Raw genomic sequence first — 27,597 nt, 5'->3', positions numbered from 1 at the left:
GGAACACCCTATCCTAGAGCAGGCTGCACACAGCCTCAGCCAGCCTGGCCTCAAACACCTCCAGCCATGGGGCCTCAACCACCTCCCTGGGCAACCCACTCCAGCCTCTCACCACTCTCCTGCTCAACAACTTCCTCCTCACAGCCACTCTCACTCTCCCCACCTCCAGCTTTGCTCCATTCCCCCCACTCCTGCCACTCCCTCACAGCCTCAAAAGTCCCTCCCCAGATTTTTTTGTAGCCCCCTTCAGCTGCTGGCAGGCCACAAGAAGGTCACCTGGGAGCCTCCTCTGCTCCAGCCTGCACAGCCCCAACTCTTTCAGGCTGTGCTCACAGCAGAGCTGCTGCAGCCTCTCAGCATCCTCCTGGCCCTGCTCTGGACACACTCCAGCATCTCCACAGCCCTCTTGCAATGGGGGCTCCAGAGCTGGATGCAGTACTGCAGGTGGGGTCTCAGCAGGGCACAGCAGAGGGGGAGAATCCCCTCCCTGGCCCTGCTGGTCACACTGCTCCTGCTGCAGCCCAGGCTCTGGTTGCCTGTCTCGCATCACTTTCATTCTTTAGGCTCCTCAGTGCTTTGGATGCTGCCAGCTTTGTTTCAGAGGCTGCTTCCCTGGGTTTGGCCCATAGGCGTGGTCCGGTGTCCCGCAAGGCAGGAGCCGAGGCTGCGGGAAGCGAAGCCGTAACCGCAGCCCCTTTACAAAGCCCATTCTGCCACCTAGTGCCCATCTCCCTTCGTGCGTTCACACCCGGGAGACCACGGGCTCAGTGCCGCGCCCTGAACAAAGCCCAGAGGCCACCGGCAGGGACCTGTGCTTTCAGAATCAGCCTCGCCGGGTCCAGGGGTAGAAAGCAGAGGGGATGGCAGAAGGCTGTCCACAAGGATTCGGGGTTTGTTTCACACACCCCCCTCTTAACTGTCTACGCCACAACCTTAAACAAATATTGTCATTTGGACCCCACCTGCTGAGACCCCACCTGCAGTACTGCATCCAGCTCTGGGGCCCCCATTCCAAGAGGGCTGTGGAGATGCTGGAGTGTGTCCACAGCAGGGCCAGGAGGATGCTCAGAGGCTGCAGCAGCTCTGCTGTGAGCACAGACTGAAAGAGTTGGGGCTGTGCAGGCTGGAGCAGAGGAGGCTCCCAGGGGACCTTCTTGTGGCCTGCCAGCATCTGAAGGGGGCTCCAAAAAAGCTGGGGAGGGACTTCTGAGGCTGTGAGGGAGTGCCAGGAGTGGGGGGAATGGAGCAAAGCTGGAGGTGGGGAGAGTGAGAGTGGCTGTGAGGAGGAAGTTGTTGAGCAGGAGAGTGGTGAGAGGCTGGAGTGGGCTGCCCAGGGAGGTGGTTGAGGCCCCATGGCTGGAGGTGTTTGAGGCCAGGCTGGCTGAGGCTGTGGGCAGCCTGCTCTAGGGTAGGGTGTCCCTGCCCATGGCAGGGGGTTGGAGCTGGCTGCTCCTTGTGGTCCCTTCCAACCCTGACTGATTCTATGATTCTGATTCTATAATTTGCAGGCCTTCTTACATGGAATGACAAAAATTGGACAGCACTTTGAGGAGAACATCGCAGATGAACAAAGGGTTGAAATAACTTTTCTCAAGAGCATGCTCCTTGGAGTTCTGGACTTAGCTTTCATGAGACAAAACCCCTTTTCCTTGTCAGCAACAAGTGGATGTGGCAAAAAAAAAAAGTTCCTCTGCTGTAATGTCACCTGCATGTTTTATTTGCCTGCTCTGGTAAAGGAACAACCAAGCAGAAACAGTAACAACAGATTTGGAGTATTGTCCCCAGTGCAGTCACACAGTCCTTTGATCTCTGCTCACAACTGAGCTGCAGGACCATCTGCCTTTCTCTAGTGGCCTAGTCCATCCTCATGAGAGTACAGACACCTCCACAGCACATGCTTTCTTCTGCCATAGGGGAGCTGACAAAAGGGAGAGAAATTCTGGGGGATAATCCCCCTCCCTCCTGCTAGGCTGTCCCACTCATCAGGCTGCGACAGATCTCTTTCCAAGGACTGTCTTACTTCAACCTTTCCAGTATGGATGGAGAAGAACTAGGCATGCCTTGAAAAACAGGGGCAGGACAAGGGGCAGTGCACACAGTATGGCACACAGGAGGCTTCGTGGAGTCTCTGCAGGCATTCTACACTGACCTGGAAGTATTCCTGGGTGAGTTACTCTAGGCGATCCTACTGTAGCAGGGGGAGTTGGGCTGGATGATCTTCCCAGGGCAGTTCCAAGCCTCACCACTCTGTGAAACTCTGCGTCTGGAGAAGGGAGACCTGCCAAGAGTAACAAAGTTCTGCTATGCTCTTTGCTGAAGTCTTGTTTTTCTTCAGGTATGGTCTACCTTTTTGTGCTAGGTGCCTTCTCTTCAAGATGGGCCAGGAGAGAAATCACCATAGACTCACAGAACTGGTTTGCTTGGAAAAGACCTTTAAGATCATTGAGTCCAACCATTATCTGCTGCTAAACCACATCTCTCAGCACACCATCTCTGCATCCTTCAAACACCTCCATGGGTGGGGATTGAACCAGTTCCCTGGGCAGCCTGTTCCAGTGCTTGATAACCCTTTCAGTCAAGGATTTTCTTCTAATAGCTAACCTAAACCTTTCCTGGTGCAACTTGAGGCCATTTCCTCTTGGCCTATCACTTGTTACTAGGGAGAAGAGACCAACACCCACCTCACTACAGCCTCCTTTCAGGTAGTAGTAAGGAGGCAAGGTCTCCCCTCAGCTTCCTTTGCCTCCAGCCTAAACAACCTCAGTTCCCTCAGCCACTCCTCACAAGACCTGTTCTCCAGACCATTCACCAACATTCCTGCCCTTCTCTGGATCCTCTCCAGCACCTCAATGTCTTTCTCATAATGAGGGCCCCAAAACAACCCAGGTCTCAAGGTGTGGCCTCACCAGTGCTGAGTACAGGACAATCGCTTCCCTGGTCCTGCTGACCACACTTCCTATTACAGGCCAGGATGATGTTGGCCTTCTTGGCCACCTGGGCATAAGCTGGCTGCTCTTCAGCTGTCTGTCAATCAACACCCCCAGGTCTTTCTCTATCAGCCACTCTGCCCCAAGCCTGGAACATTCATGAGGTTGTTGTGACCCAAGTGTAGGACCTGGCACCTGGCTTTGTTGAACCATCTTGTATAACTGCCCTTAGTCATGGATTCAGTCTGCCCAGGTCTCTCAGTAGAGCCTTCCTAACCCCCAGCTGATCAACTCCTCCTAGTTTAGTGTCATCTGCAAAATTCCTGGGGGCACACTCAATGCCCTCATCTAGATCACAGACATCAGAGACATAAAAGAAAGCAGAAATAACAGCAATAACCTAGCAGGTGCCCTGTAGGAGCCAAAACATCTGCAATTTATCCACTGCTCTTGGTGTGTGCCTCGGAGCTGAGGCCTGCATGCCTTCCTCATTCATCTACTGGCACACACAGTTAGATATTCACCACTCCTGCAATCCTATTTACCACTCCTGGGAGCTGTCTCTCCAGCCCTGACTCTTCCATTTCACTCTGTCCCACTTGCTTTGTGTCAGGCTCACCAGCACGGCCATGACGAGCGCAATGCTCCAGGTAGGTCTGAGGCAAAGCACAACACTGACTATGGTGTGAAGGGCTTAGCCATGTATGCCATGTGGAATAGTACAGCAGCAACACTTTGTTAAGCATACAACTACTAGCGACATAATCAGCCGTGGATACATCTTCTTGTGCTCTCCCAACTTTGTCTGTTGGGTGGGGAGGAAATAGCAAGCTGCTCTCCCCCTTCACCAAAGCAGGTAGGCTGGAGAGAAAGCCAGCTCAGCTGGAGAGAAAACCAGTTGGAACCTAGTAGCTTGCTCTAGTGCAATGGAGTCTGTGGAGAGCATTGTCCAGTGTTTCCTGCTGGCAGAGAGGAGAGGAGTGGGACACTACTGAACATAAATAGCAGGGCGCTCCATCACATTAAATACTTTACATGTTCACACCCTTGGCTGGACACAGCACGAAGCATGCTGGGGGCTCTTTTATTGTTCCCCACGACCGTGCTTCCCCCACGCGAAACCTTGTGCCTTGCTTTTGGAGAGCTGGGAGTCCTGATGCACGTGGTTACAGATCACATATACTGGATAAAGAGGGGATATTATACATGGTGGGAGAGAGGAATATTATACATAAATGTAAAAGCAGAGTATAGTGGAATTGCCCAGTGCCTCCCATTGTCAGCTGAGTTGCAGTCTGGCAAGAAAAGCTTATGGGGGCAAGGCAGCATGCAGACTTCTGCTTAAGCCCCACCAGAGGTGATCTTCACTTGTCCTTCTGAGATGTCCTGGTGCCAACAGAGAGAGTACAAATTCAGCCCAAGGCTCCCCAGACACAATCCTTCCTCCAGAGGCACAGGTGCTACTGGCACTAACAGTAAGGTGTGGTAGGGCTGTGTCACAGGAGCGTGTCATTGTGGTCTTTCCCATCCAGAAGCAAGAGGTAAGCAAGTTCCTCCTGGGAGCCGGTGTGCTTTTCAGGATCTTCTTTCGTTAGGAGTGTGCTGTGTTCTCTGTGACAGAGCCACCTCCAGTGCCTATAAAATTTCGGGAGTTAGCCGACGGCAGGGAAGGTTCTGCCTCGGGGCCTGGTACCTCTTCTTTGGTATCTCCTACCACCGACTCCTGCGAGCTGCTCTCTGGGCTGGACGCTGCGTGGAAGCTGGGCTCGGTGCTGAGGGGCTCCTCATTCTGCAGTGGAAGCAGGGCCCGGTGCCGCATCAGGCTCTCGTCGCTGTTCTGGGCCTCCAGGGAGTTCCTGTGCTTGGCATTCCTGTTGGCCATGGCGTTCTTCTGCGGCTCCTCAAAGCTCAGTGACAGAGTGACCGTGCCACTGCCGAAGCTGACTTTCTGCTTGCAGCCACGCTGCTGCTGCTGCCGCTGCCTCTCGGCAGAGGCTGGTAGAGGAAAAGGGTCCTCGTGGTTGCTCTTGCTGCTGATGGAGGAGGAAGGTGTGGAGCCGGTGGAGCCCCCCAGGCTGTTGGACCGTTTGCGGGACACATTGCTTCGTCTCAGCGTAGCCCTGGCAGCCACCTTGAAAGCGTGGGCAGCCGTGCTGCAGCGCACCTCCTCGATTGTGTTGCGGGAAGGCTTGAAGAGGATGATGTAGACTTTGTTGAAGAAGATGCAGGCCAGGAGCCCAAAGCTGGCAGCCAGAATTGCAATCACCTCCACGGCAGAGACGAACTTGCCATATGTGCTGGCGTAAGCAGGGATGAAGGAGATCCAGACGATGAAGAATATCAGCATGCTGAATGTGATGAACTTGGCCTCGTTAAAATTCTCAGGCAGCTTCCGAGATTTGAAGGCGAAGAAGAAGCAAACGGCGGCCAGGAGGCAGGTGTAGCCGATGAGGAAGCCGAGGGCCATCAGGGAGCCCTCGTGGCAGGTGATGAAGATGATCTCGTCCTCCAGCTCGTGGTTGCGGTAGCTGGACGGTGGCGCTGTGTACAGCCAAATCACGCAGATGACGATCTGCACAAACGTGCACAAGAAGACCAGGAGGAACTGGAGGTTGAGGCCCCACCACTTTCGGTGGAGGCTGGTGGGGATCTTTGCCTCAAAGACAAGCAGGACACGGTTGGTTTTCACCAGGATGCAAGAGATGCAGAGGACAAAACTGATGCCGAAAGCTGGCTGCCGCAGCCGGCAAGTCCAATTCTGGGGCTCGCCGATGAAGAACAACGAGCTGGAGAAGCAGCAGAGCAAGGAGAAGAGGAGGAGGTACGACAGCTCCCTGTTCGTGGCCTTCACAATAGGTGTGTTGCGAAATTTGGTGAAGACTCCCAGGACAAAAGAAGTCAGGAAAATTCCCAGCACGGCAAAGAGAGTCAGAGCGATCCCAAAGGGCTCGGTCCAGGCCAGAAACTCTATCTGCTTGGGGATGCAGGATGTGTGGTTCTCATTGGACCAGTAATCCTCAGGGCACTTGTCACAGGCACTCGCATCTGAAAGAGAAGAGTTGGGGAGAGGGAATGTCTGTCAGAACAAGACGCTGAAGTGTGGGATGACATACACAGCAACTCCACGCCAGCCTTCGCCTGCGATACATGGAGAGTTGCCTTTAGGTGTCTGCAGCTTCCCAGAGTCACAGGTTGGTGTCTCAAAGGAGTTTTGCACGAACAATTAGCCCGGCATAGGCTTAATTCCAGCTTAAAAAAGGCCCTGCACCTGCACTTGTGTTTCTGGAATCCATTCTGTAGCAAAACTTTACCAGCTTTGACTGCTGTCAGCACAGCCTCTGTCCTTCTCTTTCTTCCTCCTTCACTTTCATCATCTACTTGTGTCTGTCTTGGTAGCTCTCACACTTCAATCGTGTGCAACATCCTGCCTGTCTCCATTACAGAGAAAACTAAAAACCTGCTGGCTCCCTTAAGTGCTTGGGGAACCTATTTGACATTCCACAGAGGTGAGTCCTAGCAGTGTTTAAATTGCTCTTCCCTGAGGGCAGGCAATGCCCTTAACTCCCAGCACACTCTCATTTTGTGCTGGAACATCAGGAGAAGATGTGTCTTAGTGACATCACTCTCCCCACAGCCAACAAATCATCCCTTGAGAATTGCAAAGGGAAATCTGAAGTCTCCATCTCTTTCCTCTGCATGAAACTAGTGTCTGTGGACTGGCAACATATGTCTCCAATGGCTGTCACGATCGACAGGCAAAAGGCCTGCTGCTTCTGCTCTTCTTTCATCTAAATGGATCTTGTGCTCCAGTGGGGAGGGCCATGACTCCCCTGACGGCAATGGAAAGGGAATGAGAGCAGTGAGTTGGAAGTCACAACCTGCCTCAGCCTTCAGGATGTACTCAGCTGATCATTTTTAGCTTTCTTGTGCCTTTTGTCTGAAGGCCAACTGCAAACTTCACAGTTCCATGGAATTCAACTGCTTCAACTAGACAGAGGGCAGAAGCAGCATTTAGCACTGCATCCTAAAGATGTGCTTTCACTGTTGCTGTGAGCTGTCACTGAAGGGGTATACCAGATCTACTTCCTCTTCCAGGGCTGCTCATTCCTGGCCCCTTCCTTGTGTTAAGACCAGGCATCATACAGCTTCTCATTCTAGCTGGAAACTCAACCTCCCCAGAGTTTGTTTTCAGGATGACCACAGACCTGATCCAGTTCACTCTATGGAGCACCAGCACTGCTCCCAGACAAAATGTGGGGGGCAAACAGCTGGGAGAGAACATGACAGACTCTATCCTTTGGCAGCATCAGTGTCTCAGCTGGGTGAGATGGGAATAAAACTGCTCTCTACACCTATACAACTGGCAGCAAGCACAGCAAATAAAAACCATCGCTGTCAACTCAAAGTGTGGAGTCAGAACTTGGCCACCCCATAAGCTCCACAAATGTCACCAACAGACCAGTGCCAGCTCTCAAAATCCCATGAAGAATACCCCAAAAGATGCCTATTACAGATGACCAGAATCGCTTCTGCTGCACTTGAAAGCGCTACTGCTAAGCACCCTGCGATGCTGTGTGCTCGTGACAGAAAAACACCACTCCTATCCAACAGGATGCAAGTTGGACCACCCCAAAAGAGGTCAACTGGTTTGCCACTGCTGGTGTAGGAGAGCCTGAGCGCTCTGCAGTGAGAAGAGCATTGCTATTTTGGAAGGATTTACTTGCCTTCGTTCCGCTAGGGAGTCCCAACACTGAAGGAGCACGAATGGTGCTGGAGGGCCACAATTTTTCAGCCAGCTCTAAACTGAGATCACCTTTTCTGTCCACTGCAGAACCCATGGGGCTTGATTCAAGTTCTCAGTGAAACTAGTAAAACAGATATCCATGGGTGTTTGATAAGGGACAGAGATTCTGGTCTTTTGTAGTTCCAGGGCTCCATAGACTTTGTGGTTGGTGACCCCCAAAAAGGGGTCTGCTTGTGAAGTCAGGGATGGGATGGAATTTATTTCTCTATAAAGTGTGAATTAAGCCCCTGACAACGTAAGGAAAACCAGGCAGACAGTTACAGAAGTTAGGATTAGGGTAGGGACTGTCAGCTTCCTCCAGACTTTTGGAGAAACAAAAGCTATTGCTACAGTGCAATGGAGTTGGCTTCTGGGTGCCTGGAAAGCTTCCCCTGAGCAAGTTCTTTCTCATGTTGTCAGCCTTAACTTTCCTAACTCAGGGCAGAAGGGCCAACAGGGCTTAGCAGAAGGCCTGAGGACTATAGGGCTCAAATCTCCTAAGCTTTTCAGAAGTCCCTCCAGACTTTCCTGTGAAGCTTGCTGGCCAAGTGGCCTCCAGCTCAGCACCTGCAGGGAAGCGAGCTCAGCACCGCTGCATGTGCTACCCAGAGGGCTGCCAGGGTCCTCTGCCAGCTCCAACGCAGCTCCATACTTACCTGTTTCATCACTGTACTCCCCATCGGGGCAGTCCACGCACTCGAAGCAGCAGGTGGGCTCTCCCTCGATAATGCCCTTCCTCGTGCCTGGCAGGCAATCCCTGCTGCAGTTGGAGAAAGGCACCTGCAAGAAAAGAGCCCGAGGAGGCTTAATGGTGGCAATGCCTTTTGAACCTTAATGGTTCTGTGATGATATGGTCGAGTGGTGATCTGACAGTGCTGACCTAACAAATTGACTCGATGATCTAGGAGGTCTTTTCCAACCTCAGTGACTCTGTGATTCTATCCTACGTTGCCTTTCTACTGCAAGACCTTGGGCTTCCTCCAAGGGTGGTGTTCTTTGATTAGCATGCCAGATGGAGACCCTCAGAGGCCTCTACAGAACAGACACATGTTGCACAATTAGGTCTTTCCTCAACCTGCTGCATTGGTATTTAGCTGAAAGAACACATCAAGGGACGGCAGGGAAGATGAGCAGATTTCAGTGCTCTCGACCGTGGCGTGGGCACCAATACTGTTATTGTGACCTGTGATACGTGTGCCAGAGAACAGTCATTAGATGGTTGAGAAACAAAAGACAGGAACTCACTGCTGGTAGGAATTTGAGTCAGCCCTGCATATGGTTCCCTCACTACAAGAAACATGTGGTGGGTCTGGAGAAAGACAACAAAGCTGGTGAAGGGTCTGGAGAAGAGGTCTTGTGAGGAGCAGCTGAGGGAACTGGAGCTGTTTAGTCTGGAGGCTGAGGGGAGACCTTCCCACCCTCTACAACTCCCTAAAAGGAGGCTGGAGCCAGCTGGCAGTCAGTCTCCTTAGGAACCACTGATAGGACAAGACAAAAATCACCTCTCTCAAACCCTGGAGCAGGCTTTCCAGGGAGCTAAGTCCTGTAGTGGGTTGAGGAACTTTTTCTCTCCCATACTACTGAAAATTTACCAGAGCAACTCAGAAGGCTTGGAAGTAAGATAAAGCTCTATTCACAGCAAAGCAAAACCGACAAGCATACATACAGAATATATTTACAAGTATTGACAATTACATACAACTTAGAAATAAAACAGACATCCAAACTGCCTCCTGGACAAAGAAACTGCCCAGAAGGGGCTCAAAGCCACCCTCTCAGACAGAAAGCAATCAGCAAAGCTCCCTTGTTATCCAGTTAGTCAAGGGTAGAACAAAGGAGAAGTGAACAGAACCAATGTTTAGGAGCAAAGAAGGCAAAAGAGGGACAAGTTGTTCAAGGTAAGATTGGACATGGCACTTGGTGCCATGGTCTAGCCTTGAGCTCTGTGGTAAAGGGTTGGACTTGATGGTCTATGAGGTCTCTTCCAGCCTTGATGACACTGTGATACTGTGAGACTGTGAAGTTGTTTATACTTTGGCTTTTTATCCCTTTCAGCAAAGCAATCAATGATCTAGACCTTACTGTTATTTCTATTTACAATCAATGACCTAACTTCTCTCATTAGAATACTCCAATTAGCCTCAAACAAGCACAGATCCCTATCCCTGGAGGTGTTTCAGAGAGGCAGAGATGTGGTGCTGAAGCACACCAGACTTGGTAGAGCTAGAGAGTGGTTGATGACCTCTAAAGTCTTTTCTAACCAAAACAATTCCATTTTGTGCTCTCAGTATTCACCTGCAGCTGACAGCAGCCGCTGTTGCCTGTCACTCTGAAGCACACTTTGGGAATGCTGTTCCTGAGCTCTTAATCAGGATTGCATGATTAATTGGATGAACATGTATCCAGGGCAAATCCTAGGAGCTCCCCACTTGCTGTTAATACCTGTTTCTTGGGACAGTCTTTGAGCAGGGAATGCAGCCACAGGGAGGACGTGATGAGACCAGGCTGTATCTGCCTTGGCTGCCACTGATGATTTTGCATGGGGCTGGATGAAAGGCACAGCTGAAGTCACACACTGCTGCCCCATTATCTACTAAGTTGCTTTAGCTTCCAAGGAGGAAAATTGGTTTGGCATGATTTCATCTGGACAAATCCTTGTTGGCTTTTTCTTATCAGTTTATTACCCTGTAATTGTTTATAAACTGTTTAATTTGTTTTTACTTTATCAAGTCGTTTCTGTTACTGGAGCTCACCTCAGTTATGTGCAATTCCCTTGGCTCTCCTACATCTGCTTTTAAAAACAGGTACTATGATTACTCCCCTCTAATCCTCTGGGACATCACCCATCCTCCATCTGTCTCCAAGATGAATTGCTGGTACTTCTGAGATTGCTTTGGCTGCCTTCTTAAGTATTCTGTAGGGAATCTCATCAAGCTCTGCCAAAATGATTCTATCCTGCCTACTCTTTAACTTCTTTTGCAATCTGGGCCAATGCTGAAGTTGCTGTGTTAATTTTCACTGCACTTAATCTCTTTTTGAGTATGACAGAAGCACAAAAGGCTTCAGTGAGTGAAGTCATTGAGCAATGACTTTTGTCTGGAAGAAATCTGAACTCTGTGAACTGAAAAAAGGCTGCAGCTGACATAGAGATAACTTTCATGCCCTGGCATCACACTCGCCACTATGCAGTTGTGTTTCTGACAGTTTGGGACAAAGATAAATATTGAACTGTTAGAGGAATTTAGACCAAGAGAACAAAACTAGCCAGTTTAAGTAAAAAAAATCAGTAAAATCCTAACTGTTGGAAAAGATTCCAGTGGTATTGTCAGTGATCAGAAGGAGGGGTTGGAATATCAGGGGTTTTAATTCCACTTCTTTCTTGCGCTCAGAGACTTAGAAAGTCTGGGCTTAGAAAAGCCTGAGCTCAGTATTTTTGTGGCCATGTGCTCTAAGCAGAATCACAGAATAGTTTTGGTTGGAAAAGACTTTTAGGATCACTGAGTCCAGCCTTTCTCTAACTCAACCAAATCTGGTGCTAAGCCATGTTCCTCAAGCACCACATCTCTGCATCTCTGAAACACCTCCACAGATAGGGACTCAAACACGTCCCTGGGGAACCTGTTCCAGCACTCCAGAACTCTTTCAGGGAAGAAGTTTATTCTTATAGTCAACCTAAACCTTCTCTGGCACAACCTGAGGCCATTTCCTCTCTTCTTGCTAGGCAGAAGAGACCAGCATTCACCTTGCACCTTTTAGGGAGCTATACAGAGTGAGGTCTCCTCTTCAATCTCCTTTTCCCCAGACTCAACAACCCCAGTTCCCTCAGCTGCTCCTCGCAAGACTTGTTCTCCAGACCCTTCACCAGATTCACTGCCCTTCTCTGGATCTGCTCCAGCACCTGAATGTCTTTTTTTGCAGTGAGGGCCCCAAAACTGACCCCAGGCCTCTAGGCATGGCCTCAGCAGTGCCGAGTACAGGGGCGCTTCCTGATCCTGCTGGGCACACTGCAGGTATCTTCCATGATCCTGCTGGGTACACTATTCCTGTGGCCTTCTTTGTGTGGGTGTACCTCCCCATGGCAGGAGGCTTGGAACTAGATGATGCTTGTGGTCCTTTCCAACCCTGACTGACTCTATGATTCTAGGCCACCTGGGCACACTGCTGGCTCATGTTCTGCTGACTGCTGACCAACACCCCTGGGTCTTTCTCTGCTGGGTACCTTTCCAACCTCCCTGTCTTAATCCTGCAAAGATCATGGGGTTGTTGTGACCCGAGTGCAGGACCTGGAACATGGCCTCACTGATCCAGCCTGTTCACATCCCTCTGCAGAGCCTTCCTACACTCAAGCAAATCAGCACTCTCTCTCAGCTTAGAGTCACCTGCAGATGTCCATCATTGTTGTGAGAATTGAAGCACTTACCTCCTTAGAGAATCCACTCCACAGGATCTTGTTTTCATTGATAAAGAGCCTCTCCCCTTTCTTGGCATAAACGTTGTAGTGCCCAACCTCTTCAAAGACAACTGAGCCATCCTCCGGCGAGAGATGCCAATTGATGATTGAGTAATTCCCTACTAGGTCCCCAAACTCATCAAAGTCCACTTGCTCCCCCATGTTATTGGTGAAATTTAAGTGTCGCAAATGCTTGAGAACCTAGACAGACAGACAGACAGAGAGACAGAGAGAGGAACCATGAGTGCCTGAGTGCCACAACCCTACCACAGCATGCATCTGTCCTGGGGACAGAACTGGAAAGAGCCACTTCACTGCAGTCCTGGCACTCTTAAAGATCAACCAATCAGTCACAGCAGCACCAGGCTGTCATCAGCATCACACCGAATCACACAGCCAGGGAATGGTAGGGGTCGGAAAGGACCTCTGAAGGTCATTTAGCTCAAACACCCTGCTAGGGCAGGAGCACCCAAACTGCCCAGTACTGGCAGCAGTACTGCAAACTGAACGAAGCTTTCTAGGCACAGCTTAGCACAATGTGCAGCAGGCATTTACAATATATACACAGCTACAGACAGAAATAGACAAGGTAAAAGCTAATACAGAAACACAGCAGCCCTCCCAGAAACCTCAGTCCCCAGGAGGGGCTCCCAACCACCCTGCCACCTTCTCCCACCCCTCTCTACCTTACCCCAGACATTGCCTTGTGCCCAAGGAAGAACAGAGGGTCGGCCAGGGAGGTTAGGAAGCAGGAGAGACAACAGGTTAAGCTTAGAGAGGAAAATGCAGCCCAGAGCCCAGCCAGAGAGCGACTCCCCTGTCTATATTTACACTCTAGTTCTTATACACCTCAGCAAGCCTATGAGTGAAGTAGACATCACCATTGTTTCCCTTTTACAGCCTGTAATCCAGTTCTTCTCACCAAAACGTTCCAGCTAGCTTCAAACCAGCACACTTGTCCTGCTGGCCACACTGCTCCTGAGCCAGCCCAGGATGCCATTGGCTCTGCTGCCCACCTGGGCACACTGCTGGCTCCTCTTCAGCTCCTCTCCACCAGCACCCCCAGGTCCCTCTCTGCCTGGCTGCTCTCAGCCACTCTGTCCCCAGCCTCTAGTGCTGCTTGGGGTTGTTGTGGCCTCTGCCCACCCATCCAGCCTGGCCAGGTCCCTCTGCAGGGCTCTCCTACCCTCCACCAGATCCACAGCTGCTCCTAGCTTGGTCTCATCTGCAAACTTCCTGATGCTGGCCTCAGTCTCCTGCTCCAGATCATCACTAAAGATATAGAAGAGGATTGTGCCCAGCACTGATCCCTGGGGTGCACCACCAGTGCCAGCTGCCAGCCAGATAAACTCTGGGGCTGGTCAGTGCAGTATCTGTGCAGATGGCTGACCACCCAGAAGGAAAAGAAATAACAACCCATGCTGCCATTACCATGCCTCTGAAGTTAGCCAAAAAATGGAAATTGGCCAAGCCAGAGGAATTACTAAAACATAAACCTGAATTATTGATAAATCCACTTCTTTCCTTGCCTCACTTTCTGAGTGGAGCTTTCAGGTGCCTTCTGTCAGCAGCTCCATCCGTGAGCAGCACCAGTTCTAGAAGAGACCCATTTTGTGCAACAAAGACATGGTGTGTCTTAGTAAAAGATACTGGTGTTCTGAGAATGGAAGGGATAACTGCTATCTGAAGTCACTTCAGAGAACCCTCGTACAAGGTCCTCATGGAGCCTTCCCTAAAGGTGTGGCCTCACCAGTGCTGAGTGCAAGGGCACAGTCACTTCCCTGGTCCTGCTTGTCACACTATTCCTGGTGAGGCCAGGATGCTCATGGCCTTCTTGGCCACCTGGGCACAATGCTGGCTCACCTTCAGACAACTGTCTGTCAGCAACCCTAAGTCTTTCTCTGCTAGGAAGCCTTCCAGCCACTCTTCCCCAAGCCTTTTGACTCACACATTTCCGTGTGTGGCTGACATTGTCTGCCTCTTAATTTGGTCTTGCGCAACAAAGGCACACAGGTGACATAATTGGTCCCTGTCTATAGTAAATGTATCTCCAGTACATCTTTGCTGTGTGCTGATACTCTGAAGCTTCACAGTCATGTACTGCATTGGCTTGGAAGGGACCCTCAGAGGTCACCTTGTCCAACCCCCTTGCAGCGAGCACTTCCAACTACATCAGGCTGCCCAGGGCCACAGCAGTTCTGATCTTGAATGTCTCCAGGGATGGGGCCTCAACCGTATTCCTGGAAACCTGTTGCAGTATTTCAGCATTCTCATTGCAAAGAACTTAATCCTTATGTCCAAATTCCTTCCTTATGCCTTCATCACAGTTCTTGCCAAAGGACTCATTTTCACGTCACTCTGGGTCAATGCCTTTCACTCTCTGCACCACAAAGCAGCTGCTCTCCAAACACCATTTTAACTGTTCAGACAGGCCTATATATTTCCACAGAACACAGAATTGATTAGAGAGGCCATTAGGCTCCAAGGTCTGGAAAACCCTGTCATCTAAGGTATCATTTGCTTCTTTAGAGCCTTTGCTGAATCAATTTCCAGCCAGCCAGACATACGAAAACGTAAAGCCATAGAAGGCACCAATCTATTTTTACCTCTTCCTAACGTGCACCACCAGCAGTGAGGAAGGAACTGCTGGCTGTGAGGTGCACAGGTGCCATAAAAGACTTTCACTGTTGCTAGGTGAAGCCAAGTCAGATCTATTTTTGTTTTGTGGAACAGCATATGGCAGCTTTTCACCAAGTCTGAGGTCAGTCAGATCTGCAGGCACACAGTAGCTGACAGGAGCACATCTTTCACCTGATCATCATCAGCACAGTGACTTTTTCAGCCTGTACAACATCCTTGGCCTTGGTGCCTCGAGGAGCTACCTCAGTTTGCATTCACGAGCCTGACAAAGCTCACAGCCTCCAGTGGAACCCCAGCCTGTGAGCTGTCTAGCAGTAAGCTAAGGATGCTTTGCTTCCCTCAGGTTCACAGGACCTGGCTTCCCCATTTCACTGCAGTGCTTTCAGTGCGAGACAGAGAGGCATCAGCTGCATGCTGGTGACCACCAAGAAGGCAAATGAATGGGCAGAAACAGAGACTGAACAGTTTGGGTTGGAAAAGGCCTTTTTAAGGTCTTTGAGTCCAACCATTCTCTTGCTCTACCAAATCTGGTGCTAAACCACATCCCTCAGCACCACATCACTGAACCTTGAAGCACTTCCAGGGATAGGGATTCAGCCATCTCTGTGGGGAATCTGTGGCAGTGTTACAGGACACTTTCAGTGAAGAAAGCCAATCTAATGGTCAACCTAAACCTCCCCTGGTGCAACTTGAGGCCATTTCTGCCTGATCTGGGTGATCCAGCCAGGCTGGCTGAGGCTGTGGGCAGCCTGCTCTAGGGTAGGGTGTCCCTGGCCATGGCAGGGGGGTTGGAAGTGGCTGCTCCTTGTGGTCCCTTCCAACATGACTTATTCTGTGTTTCTGTGATTCATTTCCTCTTATCCTATCTCTTGTTACTAGGGAGAACAGACCAACAACCCACCTGGCTCCAACCTCCTTTCAGGGACTTGTAGAGAGGAAGAAGGTCTCCCCTCAGACTCCTTTTTCTCTAGGCTAAGCAATCCAATAACCTCATAACAACTCCTATGTGTTAGTGAGCTAACACCAGTGAAAGGCAGCAAAATGAAATGGTAAATAATAGAATTGTGGATCACAGCATTTATAGTGCTCAGTCACTGACACCACAGGCAAGGGCTGCTCTGGACTGCAGTTCAGACTAATTGAGCCATGAGATAGAATCACAGAACTATAGAATCAGTCAGGGCTGGAAGGGACCACAAGGAGCAGCCAGTTCCAACCCCCTTGCCATGCCCAGGGACACCCTACCCTAGAGCAGGCTGCACACAGCCTCAGCCAGCCTGGCCTCAAACACCTCCAGCCAGGGGGCCTCAACCACCTCCCTGGGCAACCCACTCCAGCCTCTCACCACTCTCCTGCTCAACAACTTCCTCCTCACAGCCACTCTCACTCTCCTCACCTCCAGCTTTGTTCCATTCCTTCCAGTCCTGGCACTCCCTGACAGCCTCAAGAGTCCCTCCCCAGATTTTTTGGAGTCCCCTTCAGATGCTGGCAGGCCACCAGAAGGTCACCTGGGAGCCTCCTCTGCTCCAGCCTGCACAGCCCCAACTCTTTCAGTCTGTGCTCACAGCAGAGCTGCTGCAGCCTCTGAGCATCCTCCTGGCCCTGCTCTGGACACACTCCAGCATCTCCACAGCCCTCTTGCAATGGGGGCTCCAGAGCTGGATGCAGTACTGCAGGTGAGGTCTCAGCAGAGCACAGCAGAGGGGGAGAATCCCCTCCCTGGCCCTGCTGGCCACACTGCTGCTGCTGCAGCCCAGGCTCTGCTTGGCTTTCTGGGCTGCAAGTGCACACTGCTGGCTCCTGTTGAGCTTCTCCTCCAGCAGCACCCCCAGGTCCCTCTCCTCAGGGCTGCTCTCCAGCCACTCACTCCCCAGTTCTCCAGGTTTATACTACAAACCACCCAATCAGGGGCTGCAGACAGAGTTAACAGATTCTGCCTCCAGTCTCAGGTATGGAAGTTTCTAACACCATCCTCACTGTCTTGGGTTGCTGAAGAAACTGTTGAGCTGTGTCTGACAAGAGGAATCCAGCCCTGGCACTGGCATCACAGGATCACAGAGTATTAGGGGTTGGATGGGACCCAAGGAGATCATGAGTCCTGCTGCAAATGAGATTGACTTGAGTAGAAGGATTTTGTCCTGCCTGGTTGTCAGCAACCCACTCTCTGTAGGTTCTAGAGGACACATGTTTGCGAGGTGAACTCATTGCCTCCAGGGCTGAGGTAAGCTTCCCGAGGGTAATGAGCTGCAATGCCTGATATCAAGTAGGTGTGCACACAAGTTTAGCATTTAACTGCCATCCATGTGTTTGATTTTGAAATGAAGTGAAAAAATGTACAAACATCAAACAGGCTTAACAGCAAACAGCACCTCCTGGTCACCACTGCAAGTACAGCTCCTGCTGTTCCTGCAGAGGAGAATCTGAGGGTGCTGCTGGACAGCAAGTTCAGCAAGAGCCACCAGCCTGCCCTCCTAGGCAAGAAGGCAACCGGTACCCCTTTCAACACAGGAGGTGTCACTGAAACATAAGGACACATTTCTTTCCTGGGAGGGTGCCAGAGCACTGAAACTGGCTGCCCAGAGAGGTCCTGGAGTCTTGGATAAGGCTGGCGCTAGGTTGGACTGGTCTCTTGGAGGTCTCTTCCAACCTGGTTGATTCTATGATTCCTTCTTTGAAGACATTCAAAACCCACCTGGATGTATTCCTGCACAACCTAGGCAGGTGGGTTTGGAATGCCTCCAGAGAAGGAGACTCCACAGCCTCTCCAGGCATCATGTTCAGGTGCTCTGTCACCCTCTAAAGGAAGATGTTTTTCCTTATGTCTATGAAATCTCCTTGGTTCCAGTTTGTGTCCATTGCCTCTTGTCCTGTCACTGAACAACACTGAGAAGAGTCTGGCTCCACCCTTATGACACTCACTCTTCAGATATTGATAAGCATTACTGAGGTCTGCTCTCAGCCTCCTCTTGTCCAGGCTAAACAGCCCCAGATCTCTCAGCCTCTCCTCCTAAGAGAGATGCTCCAGTCCCCTCATCTTAGTGGTTCTCACTGGACTCTCTCCAGTAGTTACTGGTCTCTCTTGAACTGGAGATCCCAGAACTGGGTTCAGTTGTTTCAGATGTGGCCTCACTAGGCCAGGGTATCAAACAGAACCACCGAACGTTAGGGGTTGGAAGGGACCTCGAGAGATCATCTCGTCCAACCTCCCTGCCAGAGCTGGACCACCTGGAGCAGGTCACACAGGAGCACATCCAGGTGGGTGTGGAATGCCTCCAGAAAAGGAGTAGAGCTACTGGCCACGGCCTTCTGAATGCACCCCAGGATGCTACTGGCCTCTGTGACCAGAAGGGACCGTTGCTGGTTCACGCTCAGCCTGTGGTCCACCAGGACTCCACAATGCCATCGCCGTGCCAGGGATCAGGACACGTCGAATGAATGGGTCGATGTGACAAAGTCACCAGCACTGGATTCTCAGGTCACAAATGTCACTGCCAGCTCAAAGCAGCTATCTATTCTTTGCCCAGTAGGCACACAGTGTTGACCTTCATTACACAACCTGCTTTAGCATGAGCCTACAAAACTGAGGGGAGGGAGTCATTATAACCTGTATGGAATTTCGCTGTGAGATTGCAAAAGACCTGAGAGCTTGCCAAAGAAAATGAACTTAAAAAACTGTTTTTCTTGTTTATGTGCTTCCTCCAGGCCCTCTTGTTTATCTAAAGACTCAACATACGATCAGGTTACCTTGTGTCAGCCAGCATTGGGTAATTGTCTGTGTGTGCACTTTTGGCCCGCAGAAAGCACAGGAAAAGAAGGTTGCAGAGAGGTGGGAGTTGGCCCGCAGTAACAAGTGAAGGGAGGAAAGAAAACTACCTCACATTGCACCATGGGGAAGTTTAAGTTGCCTATTAGGAGAAATTTCTCCACTGACAGGGTTCTCAAACCCTGGAAAAGGCTCCCCAGGGAGGTGACTGAATGCCCATCCCTGGAGGTGTTTCAAACACGCAGAGATGTGGTACTGAGGGACATGGTTCAGCAGCAGCCTTGGTAGAGTTAGAAAATGGTTGGGCTCGATGATCTTACAGATCTTTTCCAACCAAAATGGTTTTGTGAAAACTCAGCTTAGCTGAAGTCCCTTTCACTGCAGACAAGTCTAACACACCTCAGCCTCTCTGTGGGCTGGGAGTGTTTACATAACTTGCACCCAGCGACGTGCTACGTCCCAGGAACCTTATGCTGCATCTGAGACCCAGGATTACAGAAGGCCCCTGGCCATCATGAGACCCAGGATTACAAAAGGCCCCTGACCATCATGCCTCTTATCTGCAAGTAGATGGCACAGGCATGCAAAGGAAAGACTTACCTGCCAGGCCTCAACCTTCTTAATGTCTGCACAGGAGCCGTTAGTGAAGAGCCCTTTCCCAGGGGTACAGGTGTATATGTCCTGCAAGGCGTGGGCAATAGAGTAGACTGCCAAGTACACGTTGTAGGAGATCCGCAAGTGGGTGTAGTCCATGTAGGGGGTCTCCACGCTGGTGATGTTCTCATCCCCTGTGCAGGGAGGTCGGAAGGCAGAGGTTCCATTTCCAGATCCCGCTCCTTCTTCATGGCCCTTGTGGAAGGAAGCTGAGGCTGGAGGAGTTTTGGACCCCTCAGGGAGATAGCAGTTGAAGGTCTCCTCCCAGAACTCCTTGGCAAAGCCATTGTTACTGGACTTCTTGGGGTGCACCTTCTGCAGGAACTCCCGAAAGCCTGGAATCTGCCCTGCCTTCAGCGCAAAGCCGATGGTGCTGCCAATGACGCGGAAGAACTCTGGCACAGCTATCAGGGAAGAGCTGGCCCAGGCCTCGCTCGCCAGCCAGATCTTTCCGGTGATGTTCCGCCTGACTATTTCCTTGATGAGAGGCTCCAGGTCTGGCCCACTGGAGAAAACAACAATTACCCTTGCCGTGGAGTTCTGGATGACCTCCACCACTTGCTGGATCTCCTCTTCATCCGAGTACTGGGAGATGAGCTCACTAAAGTCAATGCAGATATCCCTCTCCTCTGCCTCCTCCCGGAACTTCTCGATGCCTGGCCGGCCGTAGTCATCATCAGCCGCGATGGTTCCCACCCAGTTCCAGCGGAAGTACTCAATGATGTCTGCCATGGCCGTGGCCTGGTGCTCGTCGTTGGGGATCGTGCGGAGGAAGGACTTGAACTGGTTCTTATTGCTCAAGAGTCGACTGGAGGAGGCGTAGCTGACCTGTGAGAGCACAGTAAGCAGGCAAAGCACACCATGAAGTGAACGCCTGGCAATACACACCCAACGCTTTTCTGTCGTTACTGTCAGCTCAGAGAACGCCAGCTGGGGTTCAGAGAGAGCTGAGCACCACACCAGCAGCCTCGAGGGGCCTGGGGCACAGCCCTGTGAGGAGAGGCTGAGGGAGCTGGGGGTGTGCAGACTGCAGCAGAGGAGGCTCAGGGCAGACCTCATTGCTGCCTACAACTACCTGAAGGGAGGCTGTAGCCAGGTGGGGTTGGTCTCTGCTGCCAGGCACCCAGCACCAGAACAAGGGGACACAGCCTCAAGTTGTGGCAGGGGAGGTCTGGGCTGGATGTTAGGAGGAAGTTGTTGGCAGAGAGAGTGATTGGCATTGGAATGGGCTGCCCAGGGAGGTGGTGGAGTCACTGTGCCTGGAGGTGTTGAATCCAAGCCTGGCTGAGGCACTTAGTGCCATGGTCTGGTTGACTGGATAGGGCTTGGTGCTAGGTTGGCCTGGATGAGCTTGGAGGTCTCTTCCAAATTGCTTGATTTGATTCTGTTCTATTCTATTCTATTCTATTCTATTCTATTCTATTCTATTCTATTCTATTCCATTCTATTCACTCTGAAAGTCTGTATGTTCTTCCAGCTGTGACTATCTAACAGTGGCACACATACAGCAACAGGTTGAATCTCTGTACCTGGTGGTGTTTAAGAGATGCAGAGATGTGGTGCTGAGGAACTGGACTTAGCACCAGGCTTGTTAGAGACCTTAAAGGTCTTTTCCAACAAAAACAACTGGATGAAATAGTAAGAATGGGTTGTGTATCAGTTGCCTTGACTCTCTAGAGTGTCTTGCTAATGCCTGTCAATGCTGCCTTTCTAGTCAATACTTTGACTGCTGCCCAGAATCAGCAAAGAAGCCAGTAAGCACTCCACACTCCAAGCCATTGTATTCAAGCCATTCTATGATTCTATTTTAGGGTTTATATAGGATTTCATTTCCTTTTCTAAAGCCATCCCCAACCAGAACAAGTGCCTTACACTCTGAAGGTATAATTTGTGTTTTCTACAACTATGTAGAAAACCATAAACCCCAGAAGTGAACAGCTGAAATACTTGGAGAACTTTTACAACTCTCTGATCTCTGCTTTTTGAGATTGGTATCTGAGTTCTACAGGATCAGCTCTCATTTGAAAACGTCTCCTGTAAATACTCCACTTGGTACAAAGTGGAAATTCACAGAAAACCCCATCCCAGCCTTAAACATTTAATGTTTCTACAAGAAGAAAGAAAGGGAAGCCTGTTGGTGCACATGAGCAAACCCTCCTTTCACAGAGCTGTGCTCTACCTTAGACAGGTTCCTGCCCAGCGCTATTCCTATCTTCCACAACCTATCGCCAGGAGGTACAGTCAAGGTACCCTACTCCCACATGTGCCGTCAGGGTACCCTCAGATGAGATAGTGAGAAGCAGAAGTCATAACCTTTTCCTTTGGTGCGTCAGCAGAATGAGTAATGAGCCTTCCATTAAGTGCTCAGGACACCCTCAGCCTCCACTCAAACGCAGGGTTTACTGAGCACGGCTCTGCTAATGGCCTCGCTCCAAACGGCAGCGATAACGCGTCTTCTAATGCTGCCCAGCAGCTCCAGTCCAAAAGCCTGCTTTCACTTGTCACACTCAACCACCTGTCCAGGATTTTGTTCCCAAACTGAACCTCCTGACATCTACCCATTTCTGCAACCTCTAGATAAGACTGCAGCCTCACAGCACAAACAGCATTCCCTGTTCAAATGGGAGCTACAAGAACTGCAAACACTTCTTATGCTCAGCCCAACCAATCAGCCCTTCTTGGCTGCCTTTGTTCACCTGGTAATACGATGTGCAAATCAACAGCACACCAGGTGGCCAAGGAGGAGTCACCAACCCTGGAGGTGTCAGAAAAGACCTGTTTGCATGGCACTCTGGGACACAGGTTAGTGGGCATGGTGGATGTTGGGTCGATGGTTGGACTCGATGATCTTAAGAGGTCCTTTCCAGCTGTGATTCATTTGTGGTGCAGATGAGAACTGAGTCCTGGCTGAAGCAAAATGTCCTCTCAGGACAGATTGAGAGTGCAGTGTGACAAGGACTCTTATGAGCCCTGGTACCTGTACTAGTTTAGAAGAGGAATTAGAACTGTTAAGTCTGTACAAGGCAGCACATAAATGGACAAGACCAAGCACTTTTTGCCAAAGTTGTCTTCAGCATGGAAATCTAAAATCAAGAGCAAATGCATTAAGCTGTAACATGCCAGCCACATACTTTGCTTAGTCTTGGCAGTGCAACAAGCTTGTTAACAAAAGAATTGGACCATGGATGGACCATGGACCTCTGCTGGCCCCAGCAGAGCCAGCATACAGCAAGATGGATGCTGAGACACAGGAGCTGACACAACACAGCTGACCCCCATCCACATGCTTTCACAAACCCTGTTTTGGAGGCCCTAGGGCAAAAGAAAGGCAGGTCAGCCTGGAAGAATCTCTCTCAGCACCTCATCAGCACAAGCAACAATTTCACAGGTCACCTACTTGAATGATCAAAGCTGCTGAGAGACCTAAAAGCAGCCAGCAACGACTGAAGTCGGCCTTAAATGGGCTCTGTGGGAGCTGGGCATGACTAGACAGTGACTGTGGTGAAGCAACATCACAACTAACCTGTCCAGGCTGACAACTGCCAGTGAGTGACCTGAAATGCCCATTTTATGGATTAGACCATTCAGGAGGACTCTAATCCTCCTAGAAGAAGTTGCTGCTGGTTCCTTTATAACTTCTGTGCTTGGGGACTGCAAACTGCTAGCAAGACATATTTCTACCATAAGATACCCTCCAAATTGTTTATCTCCTCGAAGTGCTGCTGAAAATCACGAAGATGAAATAACTTTTGTTTGATGTCTGCAGAGCAGAGAAGCAGCCACTTCTGTAACCTAGCCAAGAGGGGTGAGAGCATACCTGAGGTATGTAAAAGAGTCCCAGCAGATTGGCCACCGCGGTGGAGACGCCAGAGCCAGTTGCCCCCACAACTGCAATTGTGGAGGGGATATGTTCTGAGCAGTTGCAAAATTCATCCAGGTTCAGGGAATCTATCTTGTTCTGGGCCACAAAGCTCAGTGTGGCCTCCAGGGCTTTGGAGACTGTATTGCAGGTGTCAAATATCCTGTACCCCAGGGTCATGTTGGGAAGGAGAGTTGGGCTACTGTTTATTTCTTCTATGGCAAAGATCATAGCCTGGAGCCAGCGGAAGCCTCGGAAATTATACCTGGGGGAGCAAAAGTGAAAACAGAACAGAGTGAGAATGAGGAAATCAGAGAGGAGGCCAGGACTGAGACAAAGACAGAACAAAGAATTCCAGACACAGAATCACAGAATCATAGAATCACTCAGGTTGGAAGAGACCTCCAAGCTCAGCCAGCCCAACCTAGCACCCAGCCCTGTTCAGTCAACCAGACCATGGCACTAAGTGCCCCAGCCAGGCTTGGCTTCAACACCTCCAGGCACAGAGACTCCACCACCTCCCTGGGCAGCCCATTCCAATGCCAATCACTCTCTCTGAGAAGAACTTCCTCCTAACATCCAGCCTATAAAGGCATCTTACATCCTACTAAAGCTGGAAGGTTTGGGGCTTGTGTTCAGTGATTAGAGGTGTGGACATGATAACAGAGTTTGTTCTGGTTTACAGCTCCTCAGTTTAAGAGTTTGCTTCAAGGGTTGTGAGGATGAGATGAACTTCTCTAAGTCCCCTGAAGTCTGGGCAAGTGAAAGGGCATGTCTGGGGAGAGCAGCTCTGGCCTGCCCCTTCTGCTGAGGCCCTTAAAAACCTGGACCTTGTGATTCTTGAGCAAATGCTGTGACACAAAACTAAACATACCAGGTTTCCTTCCAGGCTCCTCTGAATGCAGATGGCAGTGTCTGCTAAGCCTGCATTGAGCATGATGCTGCCAAGGACTTGGCTCGGGGATACTTGGAGTGTCAGCTCCTAAGGGCTTTAGGCAGGCAGAGTGAGTTGAGACACCTCTGCTGGGTATATAGGTGCCTGGGAGCTCTGCTCAGGGAAGCTTGGCCTCACCTTGCACACTTCACATCATGAGAGAGAGCACCATCAACCTGTTCATATCAGAGAACAGAGAGATGAAATAAAGGTAAATCCCAGCTGAACTGCCAACCTTGTGAGTACACCCTTGGGTGCTTTTATCAGAGATGCTGAGGTGCTGGAAGGTGTCCACAGAAGGGTGACAAAACTGTGAGGGGCCTGGAGCACAGCCCTGTGAGGAGAGACTGAGGGAGCTGGGGGTGTGCAGCCTGCAGCAGAGGAGGCTCAGGGCAGAGCTCATTGCTGTCTGCAGCTCCCTGCAGGGAGGCTGTAGCCAGGTGGGGTTGGGCTCTGCTGCCAGGCACCCAGGAGAAGGGGACACAATGTGAAGTTGTGCCAGGGCAGGTCTAGACTGGATGTTAGGAGGAAGTTGTTGTCAGAGAGAGTGATTGGCATTGGAATGGGCTGCCCAGGGAGGTAGTGGAGTGGCTGTGCCTGGAGGTGTTGAAGCCAAGCCTGGCTGGGGCACTTAGTGCCATGGTCTGGTTGACTGGACAGGGCCTGAAGGTCTCTTCCAACCTGGTTGATTCTATGATTTTAGAGTGCTCCCACACATGTGCCTTTTTATTTCTTTATTTGGACACATGCTCAGAAAATGCCATCAGACCTGAATGATGAAATACAAACTCTGTTTTCTGAAGCATCCTCTGCTCTCTAAAGCAGAGCACCTGCATTTTCCAACTCTCAGCTGTGCATAGAGCTAACCCAAAGCTGGGGAGCAGTGGCAAGTGTGTTGCAGGACCCAGGAGTACCTCTTCAGAGCATCATTATGAGGTGGCAACAAAAGAAGCTGATTATGGGATCACAGAATCGTTTCAGCTGGAAAAGGCCAGCAGAAGAAGGCTCTAGTCTTGTGACAGGTCTGGAGAGCATGTCTTATGATGAGGAGCTGAGTGGGCTAGCATCATAAGATCATAGAATCAGTCAGGTTGGAAGGGACCACAAGGGGCAGCCAGTTCCAACCCCCCTGCCATGCCCAGGGACATCCTACCCTAGAGCAGGCTGCACACAGCCTCAGCCAGCCTGGCCTCAAACACCTCCAGCCATGGGGCCTCAACCCCCTCCCTGGGCAGCCCACTCCAGCCTCTCACCACTCTCCTGCTCAACAACTTCCTCCTCACAGCCACTCTCACTCTCCCCACCTCCAGCTTTGCTCCATTCCCCCCACTCCTGCCACTACCTCACAGCCTCAGAAGTCCCTCCCCAGTTTTTTTGCAGCCCCCCTGGGATTGTTCAGCCTGGAGAAGGCTGAGAGGAGATCTTTTAGCAGCCCACAACTATCTGAAAGGAGGTTGTAGTGAGGTGGTGCTGGTGTCTGAGTAAGCAGCAATAGGACAAGAGGAAATGGCCTCAAGCTGCACCGCTGGAGGTTTAGATTGAATATCACGAAAAATTACTTTCCTGAAAGAGCACTCAGGCATTGGAACAGGCTCCCAGGGGCAGTGCTGAAGCCACCATCCCTAGGAGTGTTCAAAAAATATGCAGTCAGAGCATGGTGGTGCTGGGTTGATAGTTGGACTCAATGATTTTAGAGGCATTTTCCAGAGTTACTGATTTGATGAACCATTATGTAATTACCAATTCTAGAGCCCAACCATGATGCAAGGTACCTGACCACATATCCAAAAAGAGAGAGAAACAGCTTCATGGAAAGCACCAGGAAGAAAGTTGCTGTGATTCACATTATTCTCAAGTTGTATTCACTGAGTTTTCTCCCACAACATCTGCACAAGTGACCAGTTGTATGCCTGTGAAGCTGCTGCATTTCAGGATAACTCAAATGGAGCAGCAGAATCTTACATGGCCTGAAAAGCTGGGCATGCCTTGGAACACACCAAGGGCCAAGAGAGCAGTTAGCTTGCAGGTTTGTGGTGAGTTGCAGCTGAACAAAGGGAAGTGTCAAATCTGTCACGTTTGAGATCCACTGGGAAAACTGATGTGTCCCAGAAATCCCAGAATCAGTCAGGGTTGGAAGGCACCACAAGGAGCAGCCAGTTCCAACCCCCTGCCATGCCCAGGGACACCCTACCCTAGAGCAGGCTGCACACAGCCTCAGCCAGCCTGGCCTCAAACACCTCCAGTCATGGGGCCTCAACCACCTCCCTGGGCAACCCACTCCAGCCTCTCACCACTCTCCTGCTCAACAACTTCCTCCTCACCTCCAGCCTGAATCCCCCCACCTTCATCTTTGCTCCATTACCCCCAGGCACTCCCTGATAGCCTCAAAAGTGCCTCCCCAGCTTTTTTGGAGCCCCCTTCAGATGCTGGAAGGCCACCAGAAGGTCACCTGGGAGCCTCCTCTGCTCCAGCCTGCACAGCCCCAACTCTTTCAGGCTGTGCTCACAGCAGAGCTGCTGCAGCCTCTGAGCATCCTCCTGGCCCTGCTCTGGACACACTCCAGCATCTCCACAGCCCTCTTGGAATGGGGGTTCCAGAGCTGGATGCAGCACTCCAGGTGAGGTCTCAGCAGAGCACAGCAGAGGGGGAGAATCCCCTCCCTGGCCCTGCTGGCCACACTGCTGCTGCTGCAGCCCAGGCTCTGCTTGGCTTTCTGGGCTGCAAGTGCACACTGCTGGCTCCTGTTGAGCTTCTCCTCCAGCAGCACCCCCAGGTCCCTCTCCTCAGGGCTGCTCTCCAGCCACTCACTGCCCAGCCTGCAGTTGTGCCTGGCATTGCCTCCACCCAGATGCAGGACACTGCACTTGGTCCTCTTGAACCTCATGAGCTTGGCTTGTGCCCACCTCTGCAGCCTGTGCAGGTCCCTCTGGATGGATCCCTGCCCTCCAGCCTGGCTGCTGCACCACACAGCTTGGTGTCAGCAGCAAACTTGCTGAGGCTGCACTCAGTGCCTCTGTCCATGGCACCCACAAAGATGTTGAACGAGACTGGTGCCAGGACTGACCCCTGAGGTACTCCACTTGTCCCTGGCCTCCACTTCTTTCAGCCCCAATTTTTTCAGCCCAAGTTCACAGCAGCAGTGCCTATTGCACTAATGCAGTTTGTCCAGATGCCTCTGCAGAGCCTTTCCTCAGCTGACACTGCTTCCCAGCTGTGTGTCATTTACATATGCACTTTCTGCCTTTACACACTTGGACTTTTTGCTGTTTACATCTTCCCACTGCTTTTACAAGCATCCAGCCACAGACTGTGTTCAAACAACGTGTAGAACCTCACCTGAAGTTGGGAAAGTCAAGAATTCCCTACCAAACCCTTTTGATTTTCCCTTTTGGTCGCTTACCTTATACACTCCACTGATTCTGGTCTGGATTTTAGGTCCTGGTCTTTAGCAGCCACTCCAAAATGAATGGGGAACAGTCCTCCAAGAATAATGTCTCCCTTCTTCTGTGCCCGTTGGTTTGGCCCGTAGGCAGCAGCGCTCCAGGTACACAGCAGAAGAATGAAGCAGCAGCTATATAATGTCATTG

The 27,597-nt window shown here is 50.9% G+C and overlaps 1 protein-coding gene across 1 annotated transcript; it reads right to left on the bottom strand.

The window, feature by feature from the left end:
* Window positions 1–1,694: 1,694 nt before the first annotated feature.
* CASR (calcium sensing receptor) lies at window positions 1,695–27,595 on the bottom strand. The gene is made up of 6 exons (XM_064142985.1): window positions 27,411–27,595; window positions 23,035–23,341; window positions 19,164–20,045; window positions 12,131–12,361; window positions 8,367–8,490; window positions 1,695–5,972 (listed from the first exon to the last, which is right to left on the bottom strand). Exons 1-6 carry the CDS (start codon window positions 27,593–27,595, stop codon window positions 4,519–4,521), a joined length of 3,183 nt encoding a protein of 1,060 aa, XP_063999055.1. The 3' UTR covers window positions 1,695–4,518.
* Window positions 27,596–27,597: the final 2 nt, after the last annotated feature.

Source organism: Pogoniulus pusillus, chromosome 5 (assembly GCF_015220805.1).
Source record: "Pogoniulus pusillus isolate bPogPus1 chromosome 5, bPogPus1.pri, whole genome shotgun sequence".
NCBI classification, from domain to species: domain Eukaryota; kingdom Metazoa; phylum Chordata; class Aves; order Piciformes; family Lybiidae; genus Pogoniulus; species Pogoniulus pusillus.
The sequence above is the reverse complement of the archived record's forward strand: the minus strand, read 5'-3'. Positions and strand labels throughout refer to the sequence as shown.

Excerpts from the sequence above, each read along its gene's own strand:
- CASR (XM_064142985.1), bottom strand. The coding sequence starts at position 27,595 with ATGACATTATATAGCTGCTGCTTCATTCTTCTGCTGTGTACCTGGAGC. Across the intron at positions 20,046-23,034 it reads GACTCTTTTACATACCTCAG|GTCAGCTACGCCTCCTCCAG; the intron begins GTATGCTCTCAC and ends GTGCTCTCACAG. Across the intron at positions 5,973-8,366 it reads GGAGTACAGTGATGAAACAG|ATGCGAGTGCCTGTGACAAG; the intron begins GTAAGTATGGAG and ends CTTCTCTTTCAG.